At 37.8% G+C, this 19079-nt stretch overlaps 2 protein-coding genes across 4 annotated transcripts; both read left to right on the forward strand.

Moving 5' to 3' along the window:
* Positions 1 to 377: 377 nt before the first annotated feature.
* Positions 378 to 5736, forward strand: arf2b (ARF GTPase 2b). The gene is made up of 5 exons (XM_055182879.2): positions 378 to 519; positions 1164 to 1319; positions 1606 to 1716; positions 4277 to 4401; positions 4711 to 5736. The coding sequence occupies exons 2-5, from the start codon at positions 1172 to 1174 to the stop codon at positions 4870 to 4872; spliced, it is 546 nt and encodes a 181-aa protein (XP_055038854.1). The 5' UTR covers positions 378 to 519; positions 1164 to 1171; the 3' UTR covers positions 4873 to 5736.
* Positions 5737 to 6903: 1167 nt separating this feature from the next.
* grb7 (growth factor receptor bound protein 7) lies at positions 6904 to 17097 on the forward strand. 3 transcript variants are annotated; one of them, XM_055182877.2, is made up of 15 exons: positions 6905 to 7098; positions 9162 to 9324; positions 10890 to 11025; positions 11510 to 11666; positions 12230 to 12351; positions 12495 to 12569; positions 13592 to 13729; positions 13820 to 13930; positions 14032 to 14130; positions 14225 to 14305; positions 15807 to 15923; positions 16009 to 16081; positions 16180 to 16264; positions 16348 to 16441; positions 16537 to 17097. In XM_055182877.2, the coding sequence occupies exons 2-15, from the start codon at positions 9164 to 9166 to the stop codon at positions 16681 to 16683; spliced, it is 1596 nt and encodes a 531-aa protein (XP_055038852.2). In that variant the 5' UTR covers positions 6905 to 7098; positions 9162 to 9163; the 3' UTR covers positions 16684 to 17097. The 3 variants fall into 3 exon arrangements, with proteins under 3 accessions (XP_055038853.2, XP_055038852.2, XP_055038851.2); XM_055182876.2 differs by having other exon boundaries at positions 6906 to 7098; positions 16177 to 16264; XM_055182878.2 differs by lacking the exon at positions 12495 to 12569 and having other exon boundaries at positions 6904 to 7098; positions 16177 to 16264.
* Positions 17098 to 19079: the final 1982 nt, after the last annotated feature.

The following is a 19079-nucleotide window of genomic DNA, read 5'->3' on the forward strand; positions in this document are numbered from 1 at the left end:
ATATCGATGTCATCCTTCTTTATACCCAGCGTTGCCATTTTATCCACCATCTCATTTCCCTCAACTCAAACATGAGCTGGTACGTTTTTGTAATGTTTTTACGTAGTGGATTAATTCTGTATGTGTAATATAATATATCTAATTTTCCACTTTTTGAGTTGCACAATGCTGAAAATGAATCGGAGCTTTTGACTACATTTTTCTTGAATTAAGCTAGGGTATATTATTATTATTATATTGTGCGCAAAGACTCAAATCATTTAAACTGAGGCGTGTCAATACATCGGAAGTAAGTACTTCCTCATTTCCCAAATCCACCCGGATCCTTCTTTCATCCTGATTGGACCTTACACGCAAAAGGCGGGATTATGCGTGGTTCTCCTTTTACGATTGGATATTTAAGAACAGTAGGCGGAGCTTGTGAAGCCGGTGCGTTGAGTTGCGACATACGCCATTTTGCAGTGACAGCGGTGCGCTAAAGCAGTGGAGACAGAAAGCCCAAGAAGTTCCCGTTTAGAGGTGATTTTATTTGACTTTTTTCATAATAAACATCCTTATTTTGTTGACAACTGTTTTGAGACCATTAGTAGTTTCTTTCTTAATTTCTAAATGTCCGAATTTGTCAGTTAAAGCGTCAGTTAGCTGCTCATATCTTGTGTGTGGCTAGTTGGCTAATCTGCTAAAGATGGTTAAGCCATAAAATCAGTTTGTTTAAAGAAAACCGCTCGAAAAACGTCATATTAAATGTTTTATACTTTATACACGTTTAAAGAGATATGTCAGCTTATTGTACGCAATTAACAGTAGAGACAAGTCTGTATTTTGTAATGTTATTATAACAGGCGTTTTATGGCATTACATTTTTTTGACATGAAAATAACGCACTAGTTTTATATTAAGATCAAGTTAGTTAGACTTATATTTGGCTTAGATCTAAAAATAAGTTATTGAAGACTGCTTTAAAGCTTAGATATTTTTGTTAGTTGGAGATCTCTGTCTGCTACTGTATCCACCACAGTGTGTTCAACCTGATAAACTTGTATTTAACATTTCACCTCTAGTAAACTGTTGATGAGTTATGGCAATCTGTATTTGTTCAGACATCATATACATATTTATTTTAAACCTTGCCTTAACTTTCATGCCTTTTATCTCGTTCGCAGTGAGAAGCATGGGGAACGTCTTTGCAAACCTGTTTAAGGGTTTATTTGGGAAGAAGGAGATGAGAATTCTCATGGTTGGTCTTGATGCCGCTGGTAAAACGACCATCCTGTACAAACTAAAACTGGGAGAAATCGTTACCACCATTCCTACTATTGGTACGTATGAAGACTTCATCTGTTTTCATTGTTGTTTGTCTTTCACAGTTTGCTAGTACAGTATCTGAGCCACACACCCTGAACACACACATTTCACATGCACTTGACTTGTATTGCATGGTGCACAAAAAGTCTTTGTTCTTAACATTACTAGCTGACTTTATTTTTAGCAGAATGTACTTTAGTTGAGTCCTACAATATATGTGCTGATCTGAATGTTTAATTTGTGTATGTAGGCACTGGCTTGCCATTGAAATCATAATTTTTCATCTAATGTGTTTTGCAGGTTTTAATGTAGAAACGGTAGAGTATAAGAATATTAGTTTCACGGTTTGGGATGTCGGTGGCCAAGACAAAATTAGACCTCTTTGGAGACATTACTTCCAGAACACTCAAGGTCTGAGAAGTTATTCCAACAATCAAGAATATAGAAAATATAAGTCATTTTTTCAGTGCATTTTATTGCTACAGTTGCCACTAGGGCTGGGTATCAAATATTGATAACTTATCGATATTAAATCATATAAATAAGAATGGAATAAAATTGCTAAATTGGGCACAACACCCAATCCTAGTTGCCACCACATATCATAAAGTTTTAAGTTTTTGCAGGGGAAGGCTGTGTTTACTTGACAATGCTGTAGTAAAAATCAGAAAATTTGTGTTTACGAAAGTTTCACATACACACGGCAATGCTGTCAAAAAGATCCACGTTTACACAGATCCATGAAGATTTTAAAATCTGCTCTATTGTGTATGCCAGGCCAGTAAATGGTGACGTTACCTTGTAAAGAAGCACTACAAGCCTGCGCACATTAGTACTGTGTTCAAAATATCAATATGACGATACATCGTCATGAACTTCTGATGATGCACGCATCAATACTGCCCCTTCCATATCGATTCGGATGCACTTTTGAAGGTAGCTTTCTGTGTCTGTCTCACCCGGGTATGCATCTGCACACCTTGCCTAATTGCTCATTTAAAATCGGTTGTATGAGCAAGTTTGGTGGTACAAAATAAAGCGTAGCGCTTTTCTGGGCGGGTTTGAAAGAGGAACTATGTTTTGTGGCGTAATAGCATTTTTGGGAGTACTTAGACTCTGCGCAGTACACCCTCCATCTCCCATTATGAGAGTAAGAAGGGGAGCGGACTTTTCAGGCGAGTCGAAGTACTCCCAAATGCTATTGCGCCATGGTGTATGGTTCCTCTTTTGAATCCACTTGGAGAAGTGCTGCGTTTTGTTTTGTACCACCAAATTTGCTCGTATAACTACTCGTCTTAAATAGGAAAAACGTTGATGTGTTTGGTCACTTCTAACTTTATCTCTGATTGGTACCATTGAATGAATGGGGCTAAGCTATATGCTCGAAGTGTCGCAGGGCACTCCAGCGCTTACGTGCACGCACACAGATGATAGAGGGATGTATCAACTCTTCTTATTTAAGGTAATAACATATTTTAATATTGAAAATGAGTAGACTATTCCTTTAACACATTTGGGAAGAAACATGACAAAGAGCTGCAGGTGTAAAATGTGTGAGCGTGAGAGCTAATACATAAGTAGCAAAAACACAACTGGTACAACACTCCTTATTTAATGTACAATAAACCGATAATGATAGTAATAATAATGTTATAAAATTCTGAACAAATACATAATTCAGTATTGTATGATACGGCTTTGTATCGGAATACGTATTGTATCAGGAAATTGTTGGTGATACACATCCCTAGCGCATATAAACGTTTGTCTACTCTGGGGTAACGTGACGTTAATTATTTTGTGTCCGTATGGTTCAATTAAATGTAAAAGGGTATAAAAATTCTCTTTTTTTGAGGACCAAGTTTATTTTTGGTATTTAATTTTGACAGAATATTTGGGGGATATTGCAATGTCAATGTGGTGTAACCGGTCTCTGTCAACTGGTGTAACCGGTATTTTATCAAATAAAATATAAATGTATTCATAAACAAATGTGGAATAAAATATAATCATCTTGTTTAGTGTAATTAATTTTTTTTACATACATTTTTACCATTTTATCATTTGTCAAAGATTATTTAGCACACAGAGCTGTTTTCAGCATATGTTCGGACAAATATTACACAAACGCATTAAAATTTACATTTAGAAACGAATAAAATAATAAATTTAAAATGATTTTTTTATGATTACGCTTGCATGCCATCAAGGTGGATGAATATTTAATATTTCTTATTCTTTGGTGCAATTGGCGGTTACACCATTTGACATTTTCAGGTCCATTCAGTCTTAACTTTCATAAAAATGGTGCAAATGTAATTGTATTGAATAAAATCAACATGGATACACTGTGTGCATTGAAATATACCTGATGCATGCTTTTAAAACAAGTTTTTTAAAAAAGATTTTTTAATTTCTCATCTTTTTGTCATCCAAATACAAACATTCAATATGACGAACGCATCAAGCAGCTTACTTTAGTCAGAGTAGGTTTATGTGACCTTGGACTATAAAACGGCAAATTTTGTATGGAAAATTGGTGATAAACTTGGTGTTTTGAGCAGCACAAACAGTCCTGTAGGGTGTCGTTGTTTTGGTTACACTCTCACATGCCTTTAGACCGAATCAACCAAAATAATGTGCGTCCCAAATCGTTATACTATAATTGTCGTTATACTTGAACTTTAAAAGTTTGCCTTTTTAGGGCCCAAAAAAGTAATCATTGTGTAAACGATCCGCCAAACTGCATAAAAAAAGTCCAATTTATGGCTGCAATCGTTGTCGAGTACACAGCTTTTAAATGGACTAGCGACTTTGAATTGTAGTACTTTTTTGTTAGAATTTCATTCATGGCGATGTTGTTAAAGGGTGAAATGTTGCGCACTCATTTGTAAGTCGCATTGGATAAAAACATCTGCTAAATGAATGCATGCATAGAGTTTTTCTTACTATTACTGTCTCCTTGTATTAGGTCTGATCTTCGTTGTGGATAGTAATGATAGAGAACGAGTTAATGAAGCCAGAGAGGAGCTGACAAGGATGTTGGCAGAAGACGAGTTGCGTGATGCTGTTCTATTGGTTTTTGCAAACAAACAGGCAAGTATCATTGTTTGTGCTTTTTTAGCATTAGTTTGTACACTTCCCATAGTCATGGACATCTAGTAATTATCACACGTTTTTCAAGGCATGGAAAGTAATAGATTTTAGGGTTTAGTCTTTTTTTTTAGTTGTGGTCAGCTCTAAACTTTTCTTGGCATGATGTTGCTCTGTTGCAATTTCCTGTTTAACATTAATTTAAATGTTTTATTATACATTCTTATCCAGTAATCATAAATGACTGAAAGGGTGATGTAAGTAAATAAATCAGTTCTTCAAATTGTGCTTTGTATTAATTTTCTCTCACAGGATTTGCCCAATGCCATGAATGCAGCTGAGATTACAGATAAACTCGGACTTCACGCCCTCCGTCATCGTAACTGGTACATCCAGGCCACCTGCGCGACCAGCGGCGATGGGCTTTATGAGGGGCTTGACTGGCTCTCCAATCAGTTGAAAAATCAGAAATGAGCTCGCTTGCCACCTCCAAATTTCTGTGTGTTTGTTGTATGAATGAGTAGATATTTGATTGTGTGTGTGCGTGTTTGAGAGAGCGAGTCACACACAGCTACAGTACTGACTCAGAGTTTGACTGAACTCAAGAACCCTACATCCTCCTTCCCTACATTCATTTAGGATCGGGCATCGCTGACTCAGACTGTGTTTGTGTGTGTCATGTGTGCATAGTAAAGCGTTTATCTTTAGTATGCACGTCAGCAAGAATGTATCGTGTTTTCGTGTGTATGAAGGCTTCTCTTGTCTGTTTGCTTGGTTTGGGAATGACCCTGGCGTGCCTTTTTTTACACACACCTCTCTTGTCGTTCCACCTCACAAACTGTAATATGACTCGTTCTGTCGCAGCATACTGCACCATGCATGGTTTTCATATGGCAAAGAAAGAACCAAGGTTATTATAAATCAACTGTTCTTTGCAATAACGTAATCCTCTTGTATTCAGTATTACAAGCATGCTGAGTATATAACCCATCACGTAGTGTTTTAAATTGAAATTTGACCTGCCCTGTGTATCTTTAGAAAAAATACATTGTAACCTGTATCAGGTCAGGATCAATTTACCCAGACACCCCGACCACAACCATCCTTGATCGTTCTTTTGAGTCATTTGAAAATCGTGCCGTTTTATTTTTTTGGCTTTCAGATTTGTTTTAATTTGTGAATGTGTTCAGATGTTGGTAGTGGAGCCTGTGAGCAGAATTTCTGCTGTACACTACCAGCTAACCAGCCGCCTCACAGATCCCAAGCACAAACACAGACTGCTGAACATTCCCCCATTAAATTGTTGGATTTGATTTGAATTAAAAACGTCAAATATTACGTGTTGCTGTTATGTTTATTTGTTGCAAACTGAAGAATGCAAACATGACCGAATGTTTCTAAACCCTTAAAGTTGGGGGGAAAGTAAAAAAAGTATTTTTGTAAATTCTGAAGTCTTGACATGGATCAAAATTTTTGTCTATAAGTCTGTGGCTTTAATCTTAGGTAAACTTAGAATTTAGAAAAAAAAACAATTTGCTTAAAATAGTTGTGTTTATATGTATAAAATAAAAAAAAATAATTATCCTGAGATCCTGGGTAGAAGTTTTGTAAGAATCTTTGTTTTTGTACACCTTACAGTAAACTAACAATGATTATCAATTAGAAAATTTGTTTCATTATGAGATTTTCCATTGTTTAATATTAATATATTAATGGTGTGCATATTTACTAACAACACTGAAGCTTGTCTGAGTTGGGAACTGGTTCTAGTTGTCACAAGAGTCATGCATCTGTAACTATACAATTAAGATTCAAAAGTTGAATGGCATTTATAGATATATATTTCTCTGGTGGGGATAAATTTGTTCAAAACAGACCTAAATTGGAATGTTTTTGTGATCTCTGTCCTTCAAACACAAATCGCAATATTGTCATTTGTTAATAGCCTATGGGCAAACAAGTGAACTAAGACACGGTGACACATACATTAGCCAAGAGTCAACAGTACATCATAAAGACAGATTTGAACTGAAAGGTTAAGTTGTTTTTTCAGTACAAGGGAATTTGTCATAAATGTCACCGTATGTTGTTTATCATTTTTTTATAATTCTGTAATTGGAAATTTTCTGGGTCAAAGCACGTGAACAATTTCATTTCATACTTGTTTTACTGGTTGACTCACATTGTTAGCCCATGTCCTTGGAATTGACTTTCAAAATACCCCAATCATGACATAGCCTAACTTGCATTCACTGTAGTAAACATGTCAGCTAGCCATTTTCTTTCTATATAAAACGACGTTTTAACATTCATACTACTATTATTGTCTTTTATTTTGTATAAACGTAATATATCATGTAGTGTTTATTAAAAGAAATAGCCTACAGGAGTAGTTAAACACGTCTGAGTTATTGAGAAACAGGTGTCAAAATAATACTCTTTAACTCAAGGCGCATGCGTGAACTCACCTAGGCTACGTCTCGCGCACCTGTAGACGCGTTAGCTCCGCCCACCGCTGAGGTGTTTTCAAGCGAAACTCTTGAGTGGAAACTAGAAGTTTGACGGGAGAAGACGATGTTACTCATGCTGGATGGACTGAATAACACACCGGACAAACAGTCACACGCTTCTGCTAATGTTTTTATAAACCGATACCGATTTATCGAAGAACAATAACTCAAAAGAAAAGAGCGCGAGCTGGTGAGTTTTTCCATCTTGTAAACGCGTGACAAAACTTTATCAACAGGTGTGTTTTACGAATGATGATGATACTTGAATTATAAAGCTTATTTCTTATTAATAGATGTTAAAAACGCTTGTCTGGGATCATATATAGTTTAAGTCGGTTTAAAGTGAGTTTAAATGTACTTTTATAAACCCTTACGAAAATTAACCATAATTTAACTACTGTAACCACACTTTAACTATGGTATTTGTTGTGTAACCACGGTAGCCGGAAATTTGCCATCGTCCCATTACATTTTAATTATGATTTTTGTAGGGAAATTTGATAATAGAAGTTAAATAAATCTGCCAAAAACATACTATACTTTTACTATATGAATTTATTATATTTAAATGTTTATTTAATGGTAATAATTACCATGGTATCTTGTATTTACAAGGTGCTTATACCACTGTAGTTTTTATTATGCAAGCAGAGGGTTAATTTTACCTTTATGAAAATCAACCATGGTATCATTATAGTAAACGTGTACTAACCATGGTTAAACTACGATTCATGTAGTGATGCAATGGTAAATTTGTAGTTGCCATGGTTTTACCACAAACGTCACGGTTGAAGGGATAGTTCACCCAGAGATGAGATTTCTGTCAACATTTTCTCGTCTTCATGTTGTTGTAGACCTGTATGAATTTCTTTTTCTGATGAACACAAAAGAAGATATTTTGATAAATGATGGTAAGAACACAGCTGATTGTAACCATTGACTTCCATAGTAGGAAAACAAATATTATGGAAGTATTGTGATAAATAATGAAGAAGATATTTTTATAAATAATGGTAAGCACACAGTGATGGTACCCATTGAATGCCATTGTATTTGTTTTTCCTACTATGGTAGTCAATGGTTACAATCTTACCATCATTTATCAAAATATCTTATTTTGGTGTTCATCAGAAAAAATAAGTTCATACAGGTTTAGAACAACAAAAGGATGAAAAAATTATGACAAAATTGTCATTTTTGGGTGAACTGTCCCTTTAAACTGTGGTACACCTGTAGTAAATCCATATGTTGTTTATTTTTAAGTGTCATGTTTGTTTGTGCCTTACAGTAGCTGGTTGTGTTACTGTAACTGCATATATACAAGCAATTCTAGAATATTGAGTACAGTTTGCTTTCATGTTGAAAACTTGCAAAGTATTCAAATTAGCTTTAGGTAATAAAGCAACCGAAGCCAAGATAAACAAGAGCTGACACGCGCAACCTCTTGCTTTCATTTTCCCCATCCTGTTTGCGCGCCACTTCTGTCATGAGATTGTTATTACTTTAGGCTTGATGTTTAGAGCAGCACTGGATTGTTAGTTTACTAGTTTCTGGTGCACGGTTGTATCTTTATAAGCATGAAAAGGGTGTTCTTGGTGGTTTAACTTCTTTGTTATTTCTTGTAAGCGGAGCTCTCAGCCTTGTTCAGATACAATAGAGCTTTATTTCCCTGAGAGTGACATCATCTTTAATTTGACAGGTGCAAAACAGTGTTTGTTTGTGTGGTTGAATGTTGACTTACACCTAGTTTACCATAGAGTGCACAGAAACTATGCGAGTTTTATTTGTTTAACCTTACTGAACCTTTGTGCCGTTAACATACAGACTTTTTAAGAATTGTCAACAAGTGTCAGGTGTTGTTTTTGTTTGTTTTTGTTTGCGTGTTCATGCGGATGAGTTTCAGTGCCAGCTTCCTGGTTCACAAGTTCCCACCTTCTGCATCCAGACGCAGTAAACAGTAGTGTCTAGTCGACAGTTTCGACTCCTTGGGCAACAGCGAGTAAAACATTAATAACAATAGGTGTGAATAACACGTGCATATTTAGCACACATCATTAATCCGGCTGAAAAGCAGGTTTTGCTGTGTTGCTTCTCGAGCAAAGACCTATTTTGGGAAGGGCGAGTGCAAATTTGTATTGTTATGACATGCTCAGAGTAGGAAATATTTTAGTGCATGAATCATGTGTGTAGGTGGCCAAATGTTTTTACAGTACTGATGTTTGTCAACGTAACGTTATCCTCCTTTGGATGTAGTAATGGAGGTCAAAGGCTGCAGGCCAGATGTGGAAGTTTTTAGCGGGTCACCGGCCAAGATGATGTCTAGAAGAAATTCTCTATCAGTCGGCTGTTCTTCATCCCAGAACCTTCAGATGTCAACGCCTCGATCTCTCCCTCTGACCATCAGAAATACATATGGGTAACTGAACACAATTCATGTTAGGATAGGACGATATTTGAAAATCTGAAAGGGTGCAAAAAATCTAAATATTGAGAAAATCTAATTTTAAAGTTGTCCAAGTGAGTCCTTAGCAACACATAACACTAATGATAAAGATTTTTTAATACATTTACAGTAGGAAATTAAAGGAATAGCCTACTCATTTTCAATATTAAAATATGTTATTACCTTAACTAAGAATTGTTGATACATCCCTCTATCATCTGTGTGCGTGCACGTAAGCGCTCGAGCGCGCTGCGACGCTTCGATAGCATTTAGCTTAGCCCCATTCATTCAATGGTACCATTTAGAGATAAAGTTAGAAGTGACCAAAAACATCAACGTTTTTCCTATTTAAGACGAGTAGTTATACGAGCAAGTTTGGTGGTACAAAATAAAACGTAGCGCTTTTGTAAGGGATTTAAAAGAGTAACTATATTTTATGGCGTAATAGCACTTTTGGGAGTACTTCGACTCGCCTGAAAAGTCCGCTCCCCTTCTCACTCTCATAATGGGAGAGGGAGGGTGTTACTGCGCCGAGTCCAAGTACTCCCAAAAGTGCTATTACGCCATAAAATATAGTTCCTCTTTTAAATCCGCTTACAAAAGCGCTACGTTTTATTTTGTACCACCAAACTTGCTCGTATAACTACACGCACACAGATGATAGAGGGATGTATCAACAATTCTTAGGTAAGGTAATAACATATTTTAATATTGAAAATGAGTAGACTATTCCTTTAACAAAATATCTTCATGGAACAGAATGTTTACTTAAAGGATTATTCCACTTTCGTACAAAATTTCTGATAATTTACTCACCCCCATGTCATCCAAGATATTTATGTCTTTCTTTGTTCAGTCGAGAAGAAGTTTTTGAGGAAAACATTCCAGGATTTTTACAGTTTCAATCAGTGGGGGCTCATGACTTACTTTCCGAGGAGGCACGAATGCGAAACTCATCAAAACATCGTCATGTGCTATTAAAATAAGAAGCATACAGTTACAAACATCTCTTCATGTACTATTTTGCACATTATTTCAAATGACATCATACAAACCAATTTTGTAGTTTTTTTCACATTTAAGGGGAAAATTTTCATTACCGAAATGTGTCCATGACTGGATTTGGGTTATTTGAAATGGTAATATTTATTATTAAAAAATCTAAAAAAATAAAAAGCTTCAGTGCATGTTATACTATAAACATTTAAGTAAAGAAACATGTGGTATTTGGTGATCATTGGTAAAGGTAGAGACAATAATAAGGAATATAAATGTGTCCCAGACCAATTTTTCTCATCCTCCGCAACAATTTTCAGTCATTGTTTAAGCCCTCAAGGAACTAACATTTAAAAAAATAGTTGGAAGGGACATATTCCTTTAATGTCCTGTTTGTACCAGAAGTCAAATCGATAATTTTGACCAATACAATGTATTGTTGGCTATTGCTATAAATAAATCTGTGCGACTTATGACCATTATTTTCTAGTATTTCCAATATTTTAAATTATATTTTTTCCCCATGTGTTTTCCACCTTTAGGTCTAGAGGGGATTTCCGTGCATTCTCTGCTCCAGTGATTCCCAATCCGTTTCCAGAACTCTGCTGTCCGACACACTCGCCCGTGCTGAACGCGTCTCTCAGCAGCAGGGATGAACCGACTGAAAGCAGCTCGCATGTAAGAACGACTGGATGGTTTATTTGTCTGCGTGGCAGTTAATCTTTGACAAACTGACAGAAAGCTACCCGTGGCGGTATCAGTTCTTAATATTCACAATAGGTGACAGGCACATGACATGCCTGCCTTTGGGAAAAACAAGCTGATGTTTGCATGCGCGTGTACACAAAGACATCACAGGGCGTTAAGTTTATAGTCAAGTCAATAGTACTACACAACAACCTTTTTCCACACAAACAGTACATGACTTTATGAAACACACAAGTTTTTTTGCGTGTGCATCTTAGATTGTGAGTGTTTGTATGTGGGTCTATATTTGTGTGCTTAATAATAAAAAGCTTTGTGTGCACGATCGCATGCATGTGTGTTTCTTGGTAATCCTTAAAGTTATTACATCAAGAGTAAAAAGATCACATGCACATCTTTATTTATTTTCAAATGACCTTCTTTGAGTTTGTGTCTGATAATTTGTGTGTGTGTATAGGTTTTGAAGGTATATGGGGATGGTGCACACAGTCGTTCGGTCCTGGTGTCATCGAGTGCAACCGCACGTGATGTGTGCCATATGCTGGCTCAGACGGCACACTGTATGGATGAGGATACCTGGGCTCTCACAGAGCATCATTCTGCTTTGGGTCTGGGTAAGACTTTTTGATATAAAACTAAAATAAGTGAACTCAAGTGTGCCAATTCTTTGATGCTCAAATAATCTCTAGAAATATAGTTTAAGTATTATAGGTCCCACCTTTTTTTTTTTTTTTTTTTTAGAAATGATAGCAAGTCAATTGCTGATTCAGATTGTTGCAGAAACAATCTGCAAAATATCTAGGAAAGTATCTAGTGGTCACTCATTTTGTGCACTATACCCATGCATTTTAAATCTATAATGATTAAAAATGCATATTTAAATACAATTTAATATGAACAAAATCATTGGTTACATTTATAGAATTTCAATTTGATAGAAAACACACCTTTACATGTAAATTGTATATCTTGATTGCACTATAAGGCTTTTTGGATAAAAGCGTCTGCAAAATGCATAAGTGTAATTTATTATTTTGCATACCAATCTTTAATGTGGTTCTCCCATAACATTTTACGATATTTTGTAACAGGATTTTTAGTCATTATCTTTATAATGTTTGTTTATAAGGCCCATTTGCATTCTAACTTGCATGTGTGCACATTTGTGTTTTTCCAGAGCGTTGTTTGGAAGATCACGAGCGTGTGGTACAGGTCCAGTCTTCCTGGCCACCAGACGGGGACACAAAGCTGATCTTTCGCAAGAATTATGCCAAGTATGAGTTCTTCAAAAAACCTGTGGTATGAAACCTCCCCTTTGTTTTTTGAAGTTTTGCATGTAGGATTCAGGGATGTTTTAGTCTCATTAGACACATTACACACTTTACTTTAAGAATTTTGTTTTAGTTTAATGTATTTTCTATTGTCTTTTCCATGCCATGCAGCTGTTTTTCCCTGAACACATGATCTCTGACAGTGCTGATGTCACTAAAGGAATGACATCATCAGAGCTTGTGCAGGTAGGAAGGTTTTAAAACCAATTAACTCTTTCCCCACCAGCGCCAGCATTTTTTATGATTTTCACTAAAGTGAAGACCCTCTGATTTCAAACAAAAAACCTGTTTCATCCTACCTTCATATGTTCTCTCTTTATCACCTCTCAAATGTGGGTAGGTTTCATAAAAAAAAAATTGGGAAAGTTTTGGAAAAAAAATCCATATTATTCCCTGTATAATATCATAAAAATTCTAGACTTCTTAAGCACACGTGCTAAACTGTTCTCTTTAAATGCTTATATCTTCTGTATACCAATGTTGATTTATACCAAAATGCGTTTTTGCAAAGTTGTGTTTGACACATGAAAACGTCTCGGGTTACGTATATAACTGTGCTTCCCTGAGAAGGGAACGAGACGCTGCGTCTCTCTTGCCATACTTCCTGCGTCCCTGTAACGCCGTCTTTGGCAATATTTCATATAGCGATATACTTCCTGGCTCCCGCGTCACCCTGTCGTTAAGCCTCACCATTGGTTGAATTTGATATAAACATTCAGACGCACTTACCCCTGGAGGCGTCCCCAAAGTGTCACCGCAGTGACGCAGCGTGAGTTCTCTCGACAGGGAACTGTTACAATGTATCTTAAAAGGTAACAATGTAACCTTGCTCTCACTTGAAATGTGTCCCCACATTTAGTCCTTGAATTTGAGGGTATTAGACCTGGAAAGTCCTTGAATAGGCTTTACGCCCAGCTGCACAACTTCCTGAACTTCAGCCAGCTCCTTGTTTCCTGTTTGCCATTATTGGACAAACTGATTAATCCAGGTGTGCCTGCCTCAGTAGTCACAACAACAATAATCAGACACACCTGGTTTAATCAGTTTGTCCAATAATGGCAGACAGGAAACAAGGAGCTGGCTGAAGTTCAGGAAGTGGTGCAGCTGGGCATAAAGCCTATGGTAAACAATTTAGGGAAATATAATGTACCACTACAACCAAGATTGCTTACCTAAACCTGTATCTCTCACTTTTTCTCTCCATGTAGAATATGGTAAAGAGTGGCTCATGTCCAGAAATCCAAGGGTATCTGCATGTGAAAGAAGGTGGAAAGAAATCCTGGAAGAGACTTTACTGTTTCTTACGGCGGTCTGGATTGTACTGCTCCAGCAAAGGCCAATCAAAGGTGACATACTGTACACATTCACAGCTCTGCTTTAAAGTAAGACTTTATCATCACACGTTTATATAAAATTTGTGTCATGTCTATTTATAGGAACCTCGACACTTGCAATTCATCGCAGATTTGGAGGATCTGAACGTGTTTACAGTGTTTAATGGGCGTAAACTTTATGGCGCACCAAGCGAGCACGTCTTCTGCGTGAAGGTAACCAGTAGCGATAGTGACAGGATGCTCCGATTTATTTAAAATAAATAAATAACATGCAGTTCTCAACAGTGGTTTGTGTGTGTGTGTGTGCGTGTTAGGGCTCGAAAGACAGGTTTCGCTCTCAGGATCTGAAGCTGATGTGTGCTGACAGCGAATCGAGTCGAACGTGCTGGATCACGGCCTTCAGATTGTTTAAGGTTCGTCACACACAAACTCAATTTGCACGTACCGATCAGACGCAGTAATAGAGAATAGAGTTTGTAAGCATGTGTGTGTGTGTGTATGTTTTAGCATGGGAAAAAGCTCCAGTGCAATTACCAGATCGCCCTGTCCGGATATAGTGTGAACAAACCATCACGCCCAGAATCCAAGGTAAAGTAAACACATGTAGTCGCCACAATTAAAGGCACAGTATATATTATTTTTGCATGAAAATATCCAGAAATCACATGTGTACTTGCATTATCCAAATATTTGAATCCAGAGAATTCGCTTTATGGGCATTTCACATGGTTCTCGACAGTTGCGAGTGTCTAGTTAATTTTTAATAGGAGACGGGCTAAATGGGGGCGGTTCCAGAGGTGGAGAGGAGTTGGTCCACACGCCTTGTTCGTGCATCCAAAATCCTGCCCCTTCTGTGGACACGGCTCTTCACGACAGGCACCATTAAAGATAAACATATTTGCACTAAATGCTGCACAAAACGCTTCCATTATACGAGAAAAGCTGTAGCCGTGCTGCGATTCTGCCGCATTTCGTGTGAAACACCCATTAGGCCTTTGTTTATACATTTTGGCCGAAAAATAACAAAAGGTGACTTTATTCAGCATTGTCTTCTCTTCAGCGTCTGTTGAGGGGCACATGCGCGAGACTGGAGTCACGTGGCTGCGGTGACGCAGATGACGTGTTATCCTCAGACATGTTTGCGTTTTATTTTTTTTAAACTTACAGCTTGTGTCTCCCTCAGACTGTAAACGAAACCCAAGCGCACAAAAAAACAAACAGCTGGGGGGCACGAGATAACACGTCAGCGCACAAAAAAAAAAACAGCTGGGGGGCACGAGATAACACGTCAGCCGCGTCACTGCAGTCACGTGACTTTAGTCTTGCGGATGCTCTTCACAACAGAAGAGAAGACAATGCTTAATAAAGTAGTTTTTTTTTAGACCACAAATGTATTTTCGAACAAATTCTAACTGACCCACTGATGTCACATGGACTATTTTGATGATGTTTTTATTACCTTTCTGGACATGGACAGTATACTGTACGTAGATTTTCAATGAAGGGTCAACAAACTCTCGGACTAAATCTAAAACATCTTAAAGCAACACCAAAGAGTTTTTTTTACCTTAAAATAACGTTTCCAAAAAAGTTTCAGTCGTTCATCCACTCGCAACAGGGTGAACGGCACTTTCACATTCACTTTGCAGCCCTCTATCGGCCAGAACTGCACTAAAGAAGTTTCCAACCGTCGGGTCCCGGTCCTGTAGGTCCTGGCAGACCTACAATCCAATCAGAGCTATGCTGCAGTATTTACGACAGTGGTAATGGACAATTACGCTTCTAACCTGTAGAGGGAGCAAAGAGCAAAAACTCTTTAGTGTTGCTTTAAACTGTTTTCCGAAGATGAACGGAGGTCTTACGAGGTTGGAGTCATTAATGACATTATTTTCATTTTTGGGTGAACTATCCCTTTAACAGACCTCTCAGGAATGACGCAGATTTCACGCGCGCCTCTTAGAAATGTATTTGCGCAAAAACTCTAGCATCATTTGTTTGCATCAACAATGTGCCGATGCTTTGGTGTCCTGTGTGTAATAGTGACATTCACGGGCTTCTGTTCTCATTATTTCTCTTCTGTTCCCATCAGTTTACAGACAGAGATGAGTCGATGGTTGCTATGGACTTTTCTGGGAACAGTGGACGGGTGATCCAGAACCCACATGAGGCCCAAAGTGCCGAGCAGGAGGAGGGACACAACTGGAGGGTGAGGAAATCTTTTCATGGAGTTTAGCAAATACCTATTTGAGAAAATCATGTGATCACTCAATGAGGCGTTTATTTTATTTCAGAAGCGAGAGGCTCTCCGTTATAGTTTACAGAACAGCACGAGTCAGGGGTCACGCGTCTCCCGCGAGCATTCTCGTGAGTACCCTTCAGCACATTTACATTAGATTTATGCATAAGTCAGACATTTTAATCCAAGTGACATTACATTATACATTTATGTATATCCACAGCAGTTCATCGAGCTCAGCCGTGGTTTCATGGGGGTGTGTCTCGTAACGAAGCTCAAAAACTTTTGGAGGAACAGGGCCAAGTCGACGGGTAGGATTTTCTTTTTCTGCACCATTGCACCAATTTTATTGTCAAAATGTATATTAATATTTCTTTTCTCTTTGGTTCTTCAGGATGTTTCTGATTCGTGACAGTCAGCAGCACATGCAGTGCTTTGTGTTGTCCTTGTGTCACAAACTGAAGACAAAACACTACCTTATCATTCCTGTAAGTGCTTGATTCATGAATCGGTACATATGTGCGGTGTTTAGCAGCAGATGTCCAGGTCTATATGCACACCTTTCTTTGTTTTCTCTCTATAGTTGGTACAGGGGCTGCGGCAGTACTACACTATGGATGATGGTGTCACGCTCTTCACGGATCTTCTGCAATTGGTCGAGTTTCACCAGATTAACCGTGGCATTTTACCTGTGTGTCTGAAACACCCCTGCACCTGCATTGCACTCTAAACCTCAAACTTTGACTTTGTACTTTGACCTTTGCCCCAAAATGACCTCACACAAATCACCGGACCTTTTAAAGTTCTCACTCCTAGAGAATGTCAGGACATTCTGAAGTTTTTTACAATATATACCTCGAGGGCAAGCCTTAAAATGGCTTCATGCTTGAGTACATGTCAATTATTTATTTTTTTATAATATGTAGGAGGTATATGTAAGTCCAACTCATTATATGTTTATAATTTCTTTGTTTACAAACTTTTTGTACTTGTGTCCAGATCCCAGTATGTTTTGAAACTATGCAGCTGAAGGAGTTTTCTACTGTCGCTTTAACCACTAGGTGTCACACTGATGCTTTGAATAGCTTACAGGCTGGTCCTTAAATAATAATGCTGGTTACATTTATTAAAGTTATGTGCAAATGCATACGAACCTATGAGGGTATAGAGCGCACTTTCAATGTAGCAACAAATTATGATGTCTCATGTAATATGCACACATAAGTTAAACAACTAATTAAAGCCAGTTTGTTTATATATGTGGTTTTATGCATTTGATTTATTGTATAGTTGTTCCATATCACCATAGAAAAAAACATTTTGGTTTCCTAAAAGAACCTTTAACATCTGAAGAACATTTCTGATTCACTAAAGGTTTTTAAATTAAATAAAAATGGTTTTCTGACTGAAAGGTTCTTTGTGGAACCCAAAATGGTTCCTTTAGTCTATGGCATCGCTGTGAAGAACCTTTTAAGCAGATTTAATTTTAAAGAGTGTATTTGCTTTGCTTTATGGACTTTTCTATGAGCAAAGCTACTATTGAAGACAAGAGTGTGCTTCTGGTATACTTCATTTACATTAAGATCACTCATACATCCATTGTCATGTCACTACATCATTGTTGCCATGGTGATTATGCCTTTAATATTCAAGGTGGACTGTTAAATATTCAACAGTTTGAAAAAATATTTTTTATATCCACTTTGACTTGCTAATTAGTCCGTGGTTGGTATTCAAGTTTAAGGGGGTGTGTACACCAAAGCATTTAAACGCGTCTGAGACGCCAGGTGGATGCCGACTGTAGGGGCTTGCTAGCTTTATTTCAGCTAAGCGCTTTGGTTGTTACGATACTTTGTTTATCAGTCGTTGAACAATGCGCCGGTTGGTTGTTGTGATATTTGTCCTGCCCCTCCTCCACTGTGATTGGACATCTGTGGGAGAAGTGACATTGACGAGCTGAGCATTTTCAACTTGGGCGCTCAGGGCTAAAGGGGGTCGCACAACGGACGCGCAGCTCAGCGCCGCACAGTGTCGTGTCTAGGACAACTCTGAAGTATCGTAAACCGCAATGTGCACATTAAAAAGCGCGATGTTAGCAGCCAATTTTAATCGATAATGATTTTGGACAAATGTGATGTTATTTAATGTTAAACTATGTGAGTGGCGCGACAGGGATTTGAGCAACTTCCTGAGTCGTAGCTGGGCGGCGTCGTGTGTGTATACTCATAGAAAACAATGTGGTCGTTTTTTTTCCTAGAACGGTTCGACGCTGAGCTGTGTGCCCCCCTTAAGTGTGGAAAAATGGCGAGCGTGGGTGCTCAGTGCTAATTAAAATGCTTCCATTAAAAACAACTAAAAAATACACCCCGCACTTAAACGCCTTTGTGTGCACTCCCCCTTAGCGACACAATTTTCAAAAACGCCAGCTGCTGGGGGGTTTTGTCAGGGCTGAGCGCAGAGAGTTGATAAATGTTCAACTTTGGGCGTAACGCTTAGCTCATCAATGTCACTTCTTACTCGGCTGTCCAATCACAGTGGAGGATTTCAGTCCATCGAGAACTGATTGGATTGTTGGCGCTAATCGCTGCGATGTTTTCCCTGGTAGAAACAAGTCTCTGACAGCCCCGCCCTCTCGCATCATTTCTCGTGACAGGAAGTAAAGAAAGGTCATTTCGAGGAGGGGTACATGAATTTTTTATAAAAAAAATAAATGAAGTTCACATTTATAATAAACATTACAAGAGTTGTACATTTTGATTTCATGACGACTTTAACTCTTGTGTCTGCTTTCCTTTATGTCCCAATCATCTTGCCATAGCTCCATCTTACCAACTACAGACACTCCGTCCCCTCTCTCTTAGTTATTAATGGTGTATGATTAATTTAAGACTGAACTGTACTCCCAAACTTTCATAAAAACTTAATCCCTCTCTAACACACCTTTACAATACACATACTGCACATCCAACAAAAAGTGTTTTCAAGGTGAAATATGACTCCTGAAACCAGGACACATCGAGAAAACGCTGCTGGATAAGCAAAATAAACAGATTAGGGATTGGGAAAATTAAATACCTTACAAAAAGTCAATGTTTTAATAATAAACAATTCTCACATTCCTATAAT

The sequence above is a fragment of the Misgurnus anguillicaudatus genome, chromosome 25 (genome assembly GCF_027580225.2).
Source record: "Misgurnus anguillicaudatus chromosome 25, ASM2758022v2, whole genome shotgun sequence".
Taxonomy (NCBI): domain Eukaryota; kingdom Metazoa; phylum Chordata; class Actinopteri; order Cypriniformes; family Cobitidae; genus Misgurnus; species Misgurnus anguillicaudatus.